At 38.7% G+C, this 14,161-nt stretch overlaps 1 protein-coding gene across 1 annotated transcript in view; it reads left to right on the forward strand.

Moving 5' to 3' along the window:
• The window catches only part of LRCH1 (leucine rich repeats and calponin homology domain containing 1), a gene marked incomplete in the record, with an annotated part of 1,693,846 nt that overhangs the window by 957,994 nt on the left and 721,691 nt on the right, over positions 1-14,161 (forward strand). Inside the window, 1 exon segment of the mRNA XM_044072038.1 lies at positions 8,365-8,495. Coding sequence (XP_043927973.1) covers positions 8,365-8,495 — 131 coding nt within the window.

The raw sequence follows: 14,161 nt of genomic DNA on the forward strand, positions 1-14,161 counted from the left end.
GCTGTATTAGAGCGGACCGTTGACTTTGAAAGATATAAGTTTGATTATGCACATATTCTTTCCTGCACTGATGTGCAAATCAATAATTTCAGGGCCACCAAAATTAAGAAGGGATGAATCAGGCTATAGTTAGGGTTTAGCGTACCCTAAACTGCCCCTATCACAACAATGGGGTGGGCTTAACTACCGAGCGATTGGTTCTGAGCCTGGACTGCTTGATGATGCAATGACGTTGAGCGTTAATAATGAGACTAACTTCAATTCTAACATGGAGGAAATAAGCCCTGAAACAAACACAGACGTCCCTCGTCTGAGTGAGAGACTCCAAAATAGAAATGCTACAAGTAATAATCAACGTAAAGGTCCTTGCAATCAGAGGAATAATAGTTCATATTTTCAGGGAGTTTCCTCTCATGGCCAGCAGCATTCCAATCGAAGGGGGAACAGGAGAAAGAACCCCATGAATTGCCATCAAACTAGGAGGTAACAGACGCTTATTTGAACAACTGTGATTTTGCTGATTTGGGATTTTTTAAATAATGGGGAAGACAATAACTTGACCATTATTTTTAATACAACAAAACACTTCAAAGTGTTTAATTATACTTCATTTTCTGTGAGTGTTCAATTAGCTGATTTTTTAGCTTAAGGTCTGTCCTTCATCCCCTCTAGGAATTATGATTTAGCAGGGACATTGGTCGACCTTAAATTATTCATAAGGAAATTGAATTTAAAAGTGTTTTTTTAGTTCTAGTAATGATACCACTGGTGTGACCTAAGCAAAATGAATTTAAGGTTTATAGTACAGTTAACCCACTTGTGCATCCTGCTCTAGCCATATTTGAATGCATTTGTGAATGTGACTTTAGGAACATAAATTTGTTTAAGTACAGATTTAGCTTTCCTATTTGTCCTAATTTTGATAAGGAATGGAAGTTGCTACGCACTTGGATTAACAGTGGTCTCAGGATTTCTAAACCTGATAAGGGTGGTGGCATTGTTTTAATGAATGATGAATTGTATACATCTAGAATGAAACAAATGATGGATACTGCAAATTATGCTAGTGCTTCCTTGAATGAACTCAGCTCTGCCTATAAGAAGATTAGGTCCTTCTTGAATGATTTATTCATTGAAGCCTGGATTTCTTTAGATTTTATTTAATTTTTCTAACTATTCCAGCCTCAAAAGTCCCTGTCATCTTCGGTATATCGAAGATCCACAAGGACATAAGGAGCCCCCCACTCTGCCCAGTAGTGAATGGACGTACTTCCATCACATACCCCATGGTGAAATTTACAGGCCATATTTTAAAGAAGTATTTAATCGAATTTCAGATTTGTAAGGACTCGTGGTCCTTTTTGGAGAATTTGAGAGGGTTGACTTATAGAGATAGCTACAACTTTGCCACAGTAGATGTCAGAGATTTACATAGTGTGATACCGCATGAAATTGGAGTTGATTGAGATAGCCATGCTTTAATAAGGAAGGGTGTTGATACTGATTAATTGTATTTAGTACAAGAAAATTTGGACCTCATTTTGTCCAACATTTTTTTCCTATTTGGTGAAGATTTTTATGTTCAATCCAAAGGGGTAGCCATGGGATCCCCATGTGGGGCTAGCTTTGCTAACCTTGTCATGTGTTATTGGGAAAGATAATTTATTTTGAACAATAATCCTTTTTCTGAATATATTATTGTATGCGTTACCTTGACAATATTTTTATTATATTTAAAGAAGTCAACTTGTTTTATAATTTTGTTGCTTATTTTATAAGTTTGTTGCTTATATGACTAATACTGCTAATTTCTTAGAACTTACAAGTGATTTTCATACTGACAGGATTTCTTATTTGGATATTTCCCTAAAGAAAGACAGGGTTAGGCAACAGTATGTTGCTACCATTTTCAGAAAGGAGACTTATTCCAATTTTCTTCATTATTCCAGCTCTCATCCAGAATATCAGAAAAAAATCAGTTGTTAATGGCCAGTTAGGGCTGCCAGAATGGTTTCTAATTTTTCTGATTTTGTTGATGAATGTGACTTCCTTAAGGACCTATTTTAGAAACGTGGTTATCCATTAATTTTGGTTGAGAATTTGATTAATGAAATCGCAATGAAAAGGACTTCAGGGTATTTTAAAGCCATTCTGAATGATTCCCATAGGACAAATCTGAATCTGGGAAATTTTCAACCTGACCTGGTTTTCATTCAGGACAACACTTTTATTGATTATTGCCTAACTTTTATTACACAATTTAGTAATGATGCCTTTTTATTGAAGGAAATTTTGAGTAAGAATTGGAATTTAATTATATCGGATGAAAATCTCAGGAACAGAGTAGCAAATAGACCAATAGTTATTTTTAAAAGGGGACAGAATTTGAAGTCCTGGTATGAATACAAAAGGGTTTTTAGACCTAGGATTAGTGGCATGTTTAAATGTGAATCTTGTCCTTATTGCAGGTTTATAAGCACAGGTAATGTTTGTATTAATGGTATAAGATTCTCCTGTAATGGGAGATATAACTGCAATTGTAAAAGTATCATTTTCTTGGCTAAATGTAGGTGCTGTCCAGTTTTCTATATAGGAAAAACTGATAGAAGATTAAGAGATCGAATTTATGAACACCAATATGCGATTAAAAATAGGAAAGTTGAGAATGCATTAGTGAAACATGTGGCTATGAACCCTGAACATAGTTTTTCATTTCGGGTTATAGATCAAATTGGGGTTGAAATCAGGGGGGGGCTACTTCATTATGGCTAGAGAGATGTGAATTATTATGGCAATTCAGAGTGGATGCTTTCAGATATCCGGGTATAAATGATGTATGCTCTATAGCATGCATCTTGAAGTTAAGGAGTTTAATTAGATAATTCTTATGACATTACTTCCAAGATTCATTTTTAAAGGACTGGTCTAGGGATGTTTATTGTAGTATAGCTTTGTTATGTTAATATTTTTTTATAATATTTTCATGCTACTGTTTAATATGGAATTAGTGTGTTTAGTGTGAACACTATGGGAATTCTTTGAAACCTTTGTTGATGGCTTTTATTTGATCAATTATTTAATTAGTATCATGTGACTAGGTTGGTTTGTATTTAACAGCACCATTCCTTATTCTGTTGTAAAATCTGAAGTACTGATAATGTTCTGTACGAAAGTGCTTACTTAAAGTTCCTTGGGAGTTTTTCACTGTACCGCTGAATACTGTTCTTTTTGTTGTTTTTTCGCTCAGTAGTTTGTGTTCATTTTTTTTTTTTTTGGATTTGGTTTATCGGTTTGTATGTTTGACACTTTCATGGCAAGAAATTAAGAAATTCACCTTGAAATTGAAACTCTGATGAATCATAGCATCCTTATAAAATAAAATGAAAAAAACCCATAAAAGGTTATGATCAGTGTCCCATTTGTAATTCGTTTTAGTGCACAGAGCTTTATAAGCTCCGTGCTCTACCAGTGGCATAAAAAAGATGTAAAAACGTGTAGCATTTACCAGCTTTAAAAGCCAGTAGCACACCTTTCAGCATTTTTTGCTTAAGAATTCCGGACAGATCAAAAAATAATGGAAGACAAAAGATCAAAACCAGGGACAGTTTTCAGATATTGCTGTTATACACTTAAGTTAATAGAGCAACACTTTTTCCATCCGTATGCCTTTTCTGAGTAATAATAATATGTAGCTGTAATGACTGGCATTGTTGACTGACTAGTTAAACCAAACTGCTATCTGCAGCTAAGAGAAGGTGGACCAACTAAACTTCAAATATTTATTAAATCAAATAATTAGATAAGCATTTTTGTCCAATTTTTACATTTGAACTTCTTCAGATAGCCTTGTATTTAAAACCCCTGCTGTTGGATCACATGATTATTTAACTGATGATGTCATGCAGACTCCCTCCTCCTCTTAAATGCGCAGTCCATAACGTAGTAACTTTATCAATTAAAATCATTTAACAACTTGATTTAAAAAATTAGATACATAAAATAAATACAACGTTAAATTATCTAACAAATGCATTCATTTTTAAAATGCAATTAATAGCTCAGTGCTAATTCAAACCTGGCCAAGGATATGTTTTCAAAAACAATTGCCACGTTAAAATTCCTTTCATTCCAGTGCAAGTGACCATGCCCCCATCCCCCCGTATATTATGGTCAACACTGTCAATGGCCATTTATTTAAAATTATGCTTTTCATTATTAATTATATGCTTAGCAAGAGCATTATGCACTTACATTTTTTTAATACTGTGTTCATGTTCGTAAATATGCTCTTTAAATTTACAGTCTAACATGGGCAGCTTTTAAGCTTTGACAAAGGGCTAAATAATACCACTCTTCATAATTTGCAGTTGAATGTCCCCCATACTTGATACTGGTGTCCCTTAATCAAAAAGGTTGCCTCCACATTCCTCAACTAACAAAGGGAACAGAAGCCACATTTTTTCATCAATGGTGACTTTCTGTTAGTCCCAATATTCTCCAAAAGATTCTTAAAGTTACTTCCTCTACGGAAAATCATATTAGATTTATCCCCAGACCTATTTTTTACAAATAGATCCTCATCAAATAATGTCCAATTTTTATATACTATTTCCTGGATAAGATGCACATCTGTACTAAGTCGTAATAAAATTAGTTTTAAAATCTCTAATATTTCCTCAACTCCAGCTGTTCTCCCCTGTTCAGGTGGACTAACTTCATTTAGGATGGGTTTAAAATGACTCTGAACCCTTTTATTACTTACTTCTATAAATAGGTCACAAAGTAAATAAATAGGAAACCCCTTTTTGTAAACATCCCTTTTAAAATATTACACTCGTCTGAAAATGCTGGTGTAAAGAGACCATCCTAGCCCCTCTAACAAATTGGCCTTTAACCACTGATTTTTTCTGATTGCATGTGTTAGTGCTAGAAAAATGGAGGAAACTATTAGAATAAGTCTTCTTCCAATGTATATTGGAGGTAAACCTTTGATTCCTCCCTATCTTTCATCAAACACATATCCAAATATGCTATTTCATCAGTTTGAATCTCACAGATGAAGGAAAGAAAATAAGTCGTGTTGTTAATATAATATAATAAATATATATTCATCTATATTTTTTCTTATCCTTCCATAAAATAAAAAAAAAATCTAAATAGCACACACACACACACACACACACATATATATATATATATATATATATATATATATATATATATATATATATATATATATGTACAGTAGATGTATTTTATCTAAAATTGAACTATTATTGAATATGAATTTCAGCTCCCATTGAGCCATTACTATGTTTGCAAAAGTGGCTCCAACGATAAACCCATAGCAACCCCAGTTTTTGGAGATGCAATCTCCCCTCAAAGATCAAATAGTTGTTGCTAAGAACCAGATCTAACAGTTCTTCATATAAATGTATGGTTTCTTGTATAAAACCCTTCATTAATAAAAGAAGCCATAACCTCTTCAATCCCTGTGTCCTGGGGGATGACCATATGCAGGTCTTTGACATCAGTAGTCAAGAATATCTCCTCCTCCTAAAATTCCAATTGATAGTACTCAAAAAGTTCCAGGAATCTTTACAGTTTTTTTCACCCCTAAATACATGTATATGGTCATCCCCCATTACATAGGGTAATGTATTATTGTTTACAGTTGACAGCAGAGCCAGATCCTGGTCAAATGGGGCTATAGGCCCACCATTACCAATATCCCATTATGTCATGGACATTCAGAAGCCATATAGCTGAAACAGTTGGTGTCCTTATGAGTTCTTTGCATATATTCCAAGGGCCTCTATTACAGGAGGTTTAAGGTATCACACAATGAAAATTCTAGCTTGGCTAGGTTTTTCTTGTAGTTTTTTATTACTTCTCTCACTCTCTCTCTCCTTGTCTCTCTCCATTGGCATTGTCATCAACTGCCCTTTTCCCGTTTGTCATCTCCCCAATTACTATTTAAAAAAATGGTTCAAGCCTGTCAGTGTACATATTACTTTCTTCTGTGCTTTTATAGTCGTAACTGTGATTTGTATTTTAATTTAAGAAGTTTATTTCAAATTTCATAGCAAAAAATATTAACAGACATTTGTTTAACAAAAAAAAATTCTGACATTGAAAACCGACTTAGCATGAGCATCAGTAAACATGTCATCCCTTGAGATTCACATTTATTGAAATTGCAACTAGTAAGCCATTAAACTATAAGAAAAATGGTAGGATTCATAGTCGGCACTAATTAGTGACTACATGAAGGATTTGAAACATAACATGTAATGCATTTGATAACAGCCTGTTACAGTTCACTGGACCCAAGTGTCTTTTTAATGGGTCACCTCATTAGCATTGTATGGTGAAGTGACTTGCTCAGTTTCACAGTAGACCAATGGAAGCTGAGGGATTCAAGCACTGTAGTACAAGAAGCATCTCAATAACAAGTCATACTTAGCCTTGTTCATCTACACTGAATGCCATACAAACTCTATTGTAACTCATTAGTGTAATAAACATCCACATCACTGCAAAACCAGCTAAATTAAAAAAATATTCATAGTTAAAATATTAACATCAAATTTGTAGCCTTCACACTGTTCAGTTTATTCATAACCAAATAAACACACAGTCAGCAAAACAAGGGAACTAAAGATCAAATCCCTGGAACATTGCTCATATGATACTCCCACTTATTACAATAGATTCCTTCCTTTACACCATAACTATTCTGGGGTGCAGGAACCAAGTATTTAGGCACATACAGATTTAAGTCAGTTACAGACCCTTGTAGAGGTTTGCCTGTGATCAAATGAATGAGTGAATGCATAAAATAAGCTAGAACTGTGTTTCATATCACTGTTGAGGGAGCCATACAATTCAACCCACTGCACCCCTATGCCCCATTCAACTTCTTAGCTGAAGAATTAGTCAAAGATCTAAACTCTGGAACATATTTTTTAATATTGGTATTATGTAATTAGCAAGTTTAGTTTAACTGGTTGTGCATTAGAATGCATTTTCTGAAAGATATGAAGTCTGAAAGTTGCGTGCTTTTTCTTATAAAATTTAACATTGCTGTCATTATTTAGAGACTGCAATCCACAACAAAGCCAAAGTTTCACAAGGAACAGCAAAATACCTCTCAACTACTTTGTTCAAATATTCTGGAGAAGGATGTTAATTGTGGACAAAGGCCTAAAAATAGGACATTTTTAATGCTATGCCAATGTGATTGTGCATCTCTTATAATGGTGGGAAAACATCTTGCAATCATGTTAACTCAGTGATGAATGGGGCTCTTTGACATTAACTGGCCCCTCATCTCTAACCAGGCCCCAGCCAGGTGCGTGGGGAGCCTTGTGCTTGATCCAGCTCTGGTTGACAGTAATAGCTACTTCACTGTGTTGTGCTTAATCAGTATGTTCCTCGCCCGGTGTTATACTTCATCTTTTCATAGTCCTGCAGGTGTTAAGTAGTGCTTTTGTATCACTTCTAGTAAGTTTTAGAGACAAGCAGAGCACTGCATAGCTAGTGAACAGATTGTGAACCCCCTTTTCAAGAGACTTGTTTCCTGCTTTTTGTAACCGTGCTGCTGTAAGCCAGGTGGCTCGCAACGTTGTCGCACATGTTCTGTTCACTTTTATTACTCATCAGTAATTTGTCAAGTCAACAAGACAAAGTGCAAGATCAGCTAGAAAAATCTGTTTAAATTGGAAGCTGTAGAACAGAATGTTGGCAGAGAATTCATGAGTACTACATATTTTACTTCCACAGGCATTTTTGCTTTTTTAATGAACATTTTGTATTTTAGTGTCATATTATTGTCATAGAGGATTTGATTATTTGTTGGGTCACCACACATTTCTTTCAAATGCCAGCCCAGATCTCATTCCAACAGAGGTGTAAGAAAGTTTTATCACAGTAACGCTTGGACTGAACAGTTTGATCCATGGTATACTGCTTATTATTATATATAAATATTTTCATACTTTTCTGAACTATTCCGATCAGTATAACTTGTAGCTCTGTTATAAAAAAATCCTTAAACTATCTTGTATTGCTTTTTTGGTATTTTTGCATAACAGTATGCACAGTATATTGGAGTGTCACTGCAAAATGTGACAAAATTAGAGGTAACCCTCTTAAATTCAGGTTTGCATTTTGTATTATTAAAGTCGTAGTCTGAGACTTTTTTCAATTTAGAATTCCTTGGGTTTCCAATTTCTTTAAATTATAATTGTCATAAAGCGTTGTTTTTGTGCCTCAGTTGTATAAAATGCAGCCCACCAATGAAGTTAGTGATGTGTTGGCTTTTGTGTCTGAATCGTGACAATATCATTTTGTATTTGGCAGATTTGTACAAAAGGTAAAGTTCACATTTTCAAGTACCTGAGTGCAGAGGCCAGTAGGATGCACAAGACAACAGGCTCCCTGTACCTGCCTCCCATAGAAAATCCCAGTTTACAGAGGCATACAGATGGAAGGTAAGTATTGCCAGCATCTGAGTTTGAGACATGCAGTGTGGAAGTAATTAACCCGTACTTAAAGCACACATAATAATGTCTTGTATGCATCCTTAGACATGATACAGAAATTCATACTGTGATACTCGAGTGTTGCTACTCAGAATTCATCTGGTTTGTGGGGTTTTTTTTTTAACATTCTCTTAACATGACCAGTGGACAGCAGGTAATCATTCAAAATTCTGAGACAATATAGAAAGAAGAGAAGGCCACAGAACCCTGTAGTGCATTAAACCAGTGAGAACCCAAAGATTTTGTCATCATCCTAGGGCTAAGTATGTAGTGTTCCAGCCTCTGGTTACAGTATAAGTTCCCACAGTTACCCGAGTTTGGTTTCTAGTGAAGCACTGGAGTGACTGTTTGGTAGGCCCATAGCCGGCCTTAGGCATAGGCCAACTAGGCGGCTGCCTTGGGCACCGCTTGAGCAGGGGTGCTTTTCCAGTATTTGTTTGGTATGGGTAGATCATGATGGGGGCACCGGTTGATGTGTGGGGGGGTGCCATGGAGCCCTTTTGCTTAGGATACTAGTTGACCTAAGGCCACTCCTGACCGTAAGCCAGTCTTGTAGAATTGTTGTTTGGATTTTGATTTGACAGATTCTGTATGGGTGGAGCCTTGCAGACTTTAACCAGTGGTTTGTTTAGTTTAGTGCTCTTTAGTGCTTTCATGCTGATGGCCCTCTAATGCACAGTCTGGCGAAGACAACAGGAGATTATAGAGAAGGGGAGAAACCACAAAGCCCTTTTCTATCTGGATTATTAGTGATTCAGTACACTAAAAAGATTTCATTAGCTGCCTAATTTCTGTTGTTGGCTACTGATACTAAGTTGAGAGCAACAAAATTAGTTTATTATCTCAGTTATTGATTGCAAAATAGTTAACTTGCATAAAGCATATGATTAAAATACTACATATATAATGTGTAGTAGGGGGTTGTATGAGTTTCAAGTGCGTGAACTGTAAAAAGTTGACCACAAAATAATAATAACAAAATAAATATAATCAAGTCTCAGAACATCAAAAAAAAAAGTAATACTGCTATTTTTTTTTTTTGCAGGGTGGCAAGCCCCATCTACCCTACATCCTCTGCAAAAGTGTACATATTCCTCAAAGTAGCATTCATGTCAAGCTTACTGACACATTGTGGAAGGAATGTACTTACATAATGTTGTTGGAGGCAAATCTCTCACATAGAGCCACATCAAGTGACATAATGACATACAACTTATCAGTACCTCACAACACCTAGCTAAACCAACTGCATGCAGCTTAGACCAAACACACAGACCTACACATGCTGAGGCTCTTAAAAATAACTTACCTAAATCAGAGTCACACTGAATCCACTTCAAAACCCATAAGGCAAGCCTCACCACCAGCCAGTATGCTAGTAATAGGGGACTCCATTGTGAGCCACACAGATTCATAGGTTCATAGGTTCATACTAGGCTATCTGCCTGAGGGCATTTACAAGCCTAGCCCATAGTTTTGTGGCTTACGCCACCCCTTTAGTATGGGGAACTATACCCATTATTTTGCTGTGCCTCTGTTGAGCAGTGACACTGAGGTAATCCCTGGGGTATATCTGCGATCTCCCATCCATTGGTCAAGATTTCTCTTGAACAAGGCCAGCGAGGTGCTCTGCCTCACATATACCGGGATTTTATTCCACAGCATAGGGAGTCTTTGGGTGATGAATCTATCCCTCCAGCACGTCCTATTAATAGCCGTGTTGAGGTTTAAGTCTCCTGCCCTTGTGGCTCTGATGGATCTAGATTTTTTGAGGTGAAGCATATTCATCAAATCTGGGTTTGACATGGCCTTGTATGTTAGGCAAAGGTCACCTCTGAGCAAGCGTGGCGACTGAATAGAGCTGGAGTTCTTTCAGTCGGGCAGCATAGGACAGATGTTTGAGACCCTTTATCCTTTTGGTGAGGAACTTTTGTGGCCTCTCCAGCTGCTGCAAGTGTCGGGTCAGATACATTCCGAATGGGGCATTATGCGCAATCATTGGTCTGATGAGTGATGAGTATAGGGAGACTATGACCTCCCTTGATCTAGATGAGAATCCCTTCATGATAAGGTGGGCAATGTAGAAGGTCTTCCTAACTACTTTAGCTACATGGGTGTCGAATGACAGACTACTATCAACCTGGGTCCCCAGGTCCCTGATAACTTCTTCTGTACTCAGTGGATTGCCACCTATTTGGTAGCTAGGGGTAACCTTGTTTTTCCCGAAGGGTATGACTATGCATTTTTGGCATTTAACTTTAGGCCATGGCTCTGGCACCAGTTATCCGTTTCTGTGAGACCCTTCTGAAGGATATCTGTGTCAGATGTGTTTTCTACTATGGCCCAGTTTGCAGTCATCTGCAAACTTTGTCAGCCATAACCCTCCTGTGTTTGCTTGTACTTGGAAAAGTAGATGCCAAACAAGAGTGGGCCCAGGACTGAGCCCTGTGGTACACCACTTGTGACAGGCTTTGAGTCTGACATGGCGCCAGCAACTCTGACCCTGTGGGTTCTGTCACTCAGCCAGTTTGCAACCCATCTTGTGATGTATGGGTTAACATTTAAGCTGATGAGTTTTTCAATGATACCAGAGTGGGGTATTGTATCAAAGGCCTTCGCCAGATCGAGGTAGGCTGTATGGACTGCCTTTCCCTCATCAATGGCTTTGGAGACTGTTTCGAAAAAGTCAACCAAGTTTAGAAGGCATGATCTGCCTTTGACAAAGCCAAACTGGGATGGATCCAAAGTCTGCAAATTCCCTATGTCTTTATTTATGAGGTCCATTATGATCCTCTCCATGGCTTTGCAGATAAGGCTTGTCAAGCTAATGGGCGGTAATTTCCAGGGTCGGTGGAGGCACCGCCTTTGTGAAGTGGGACCACAGTTGCAGTGCGCCACTCCTGGGTACGTATCCAGAGGTAAGACTATGATTAAACAGCTGTCCTAGCTGTGGGTTTAATTCCTCGTTGAGTTCGTGGAGCACACAGCCGGGGACACCATCAGGTCCCATGGATGCTGTGTTTTTGCTTTGGAGAGAGCAGTTCTCACTTGGGCGTTGGAGATGTTTGGGGGCTGCAATCGCTTGGTATAGATATCTCTCCTTTTGGGGGAGGGAGAAGTTTGCACTGAACCTGTCAGCCAGTATGTTGGCAATGTCTGTAGGATCAGTAATCTTCACATCATTTTGAACTAGTTCTGAGCATATCTGGGAGTTTCCTCCCAGGTTTCTAACTATAGCTAAAGAAGGCCTTATGATTGTCTTTTGAGTCTTTAGCTATTTTTCTCTCAAAATTTGCTTTGGATGATTTTATGAGAGCTCTTAGTTTTTACTTATAGTGATCAAGGGTGTCTTACCTTTTAAGGATTTTGCTCTATCTTGTAGTAGCTTCCTCCTTTTGTTGTAGAGTTTGTTTATGGCTGGGGTCCACCAGAGTGGGCGCTTGCCTTTGGTACAAAGAGTCTTTGTTTTGCTTGGGATTGCCTTATCCATGCAGTCCTGCAGGTGCTGGTAGAAGGCATTTGTAAGTGATTCAGCGGCTTGAGTACTGTTTTCCGTCGGCTCGGGGCCTTAAAGGAGACCACACTAGTCTTTAGAAGTGTGAAGTCGGCTTCGAGAAGTTCTTTACTGTGGTCTTTTTATTTCAGGTGGGGGTGGGATGAGGACCTCCAGCGAGATTAGTTGTGATCTGATCTCACCAGTGAGGGGTATACTTCGGTGTTGAACATTGTGCTCCCATGTTCGTGATGATGAGATCAAGTATGTTTTCTCCTCTTGTGGGGATGGTGACTAGTTGTTCCATGGCATTTGAGTTTATGAATTCCAGGAACTTTTGGGCTAGGGTGTTTGGGCTTGAGTAGTGTTCCCAGTCTATATTAGGGTAATTGAAGTCACCTAGTATGATGGTGTTTGGTGATACATTTATCCCTCTAGTGTTTTCAGGAAGGCCATGTGAGGTTCCTGAGTTTGTGAGGGTGGCCTGTAACATGCTACAATTTGCAGAGCAGTCTTGCCTATGGTTAATTGCACCTGGATGGTCTCCGATGCATCGTGCGTTGCCACCAGTCTTGAGGTGTGGGTGTCTTTGATGAATATGGATACCCCCTCCTTTCTTGGTATTGTCCGGATTTTGGGGCGGAGCATGATAAGAGGTAAAACCTGATAGTGCTGGGGTGCTCTCAGGAGCCTTGAACCAGGTTTCTGTCACTGCACAGACATCGATGTTCTCCATACTGAGAAGGGCCTCGAGTGCGTGCATTTTGAGATTTAGACTTCTGGCATTGAGCAGCATTACCCTTAGTTTTTTCCTTTTTGTGTTCTAGGGTGGTAGGTTTAGAATTTGAGCCTTGCCTAAAAAGGCACTATGGGGTGGCAAGAGCCTTTGCCAATATCCGGAATCCCAGGGGTGACAGGTGCAAGCCGTCCCTTGCGAAGCAGCGTGGCTTGTCCAGCATGTCATCCCAGGCAGACAGACATTGGATCCCCTTTGAATGACACCAGAGTTTAAGCCAATTGTTAAAGCTGATCATCTTATCTCTGTATTGTGGCATCATTCTTGGTGAAGGTAGGATACTGCTCAAGGTCAGGGTCATACCTGCCTGGGCTACATAATCAGAGAGCTCCTCAATGTCTCTTTTCATGTAGTCCAAGGAGGTGCGTCTCAGGTCGTTTACACCAGCGTGGACAATGACTGAGTCATATTTGTACCTGCTGTTGAGAGACCTGAGTGCTTGCGTTATGTGGCGGATTCTAGCGCCCGACAGGCAGCTTACTGTGACCTTCTCCTTACTCAGTCTGGTGGCGGGGCGTCAGTGTGTCTGACTATGGAGTCACCAATGACTAGTGTGTCTGGCATTATGTTTGGCCTTAAGGGCTGTGACTGTTTGACACTCTGACTGTGAGGTCTATGTGTTGCAGGTGTTGTGTTCTGAGGTGGTGGTTGTTTGGGTGTCTGCTTTGGTGGCCTCTGCTGTTTTGGTAGATTTTTGATCAGAGCCGCCAGTATGTCTTTGTGTGTTTATGTGTATGATTTGAGGTTGTGATGGTACTATGTGAGACTGGGTCTATAGTGTGTGTGGTAACCTTCTCCTCCTGACTGGTCTTGCCAGTCCTATGTTGAAGAGCTCAGCCTCCAGTTTGGCCGTATAGTTGCATCTCTCGCATGTATTTGTGTTTTGTGGGAGGAGGAGAGTTGTCTGTGTACATGAGGCAATTGTAACATTGCCTCAATATTCCCAGGTTCACCAGCTGAGCAGGAGAGGACACTAGCAACTGATCCCTCGACATGCTAGAAGGACTAGACAAAAAACTTTAAAAGAGATTCCGGGGACGTGGTGACCGAGAAATGGGGGTTTGCCTTTTGGGGTGCTATCTATAAGAGTGCCATATCAAGGTAATAAGTACTGTAGGAGCAAGTGCTAGGTTTAACAGATAGAGAAAAGTCTACTTGGAGTCAAGTAGAGATGATCTTTTAGGTATTAGAGAAAGTGCTAGTAACAGGGATGCTTAAAGGTAAGATTGAAAGAATGTACTCTGCAGTGTGCACTAGAGAAGTTAGATATGAAAGTAGGTAACTTGAGTTTTACCTGTTTAAAAAGTTAAGGTTTAGTGGAGAGTT

The sequence above is a fragment of the Protopterus annectens genome, chromosome 5.part0 (genome assembly GCF_019279795.1).
Source record: "Protopterus annectens isolate FY-2018-M chromosome 5.part0, PAN1.0, whole genome shotgun sequence".
Lineage (NCBI taxonomy): Eukaryota > Metazoa > Chordata > Ceratodontiformes > Protopteridae > Protopterus > Protopterus annectens.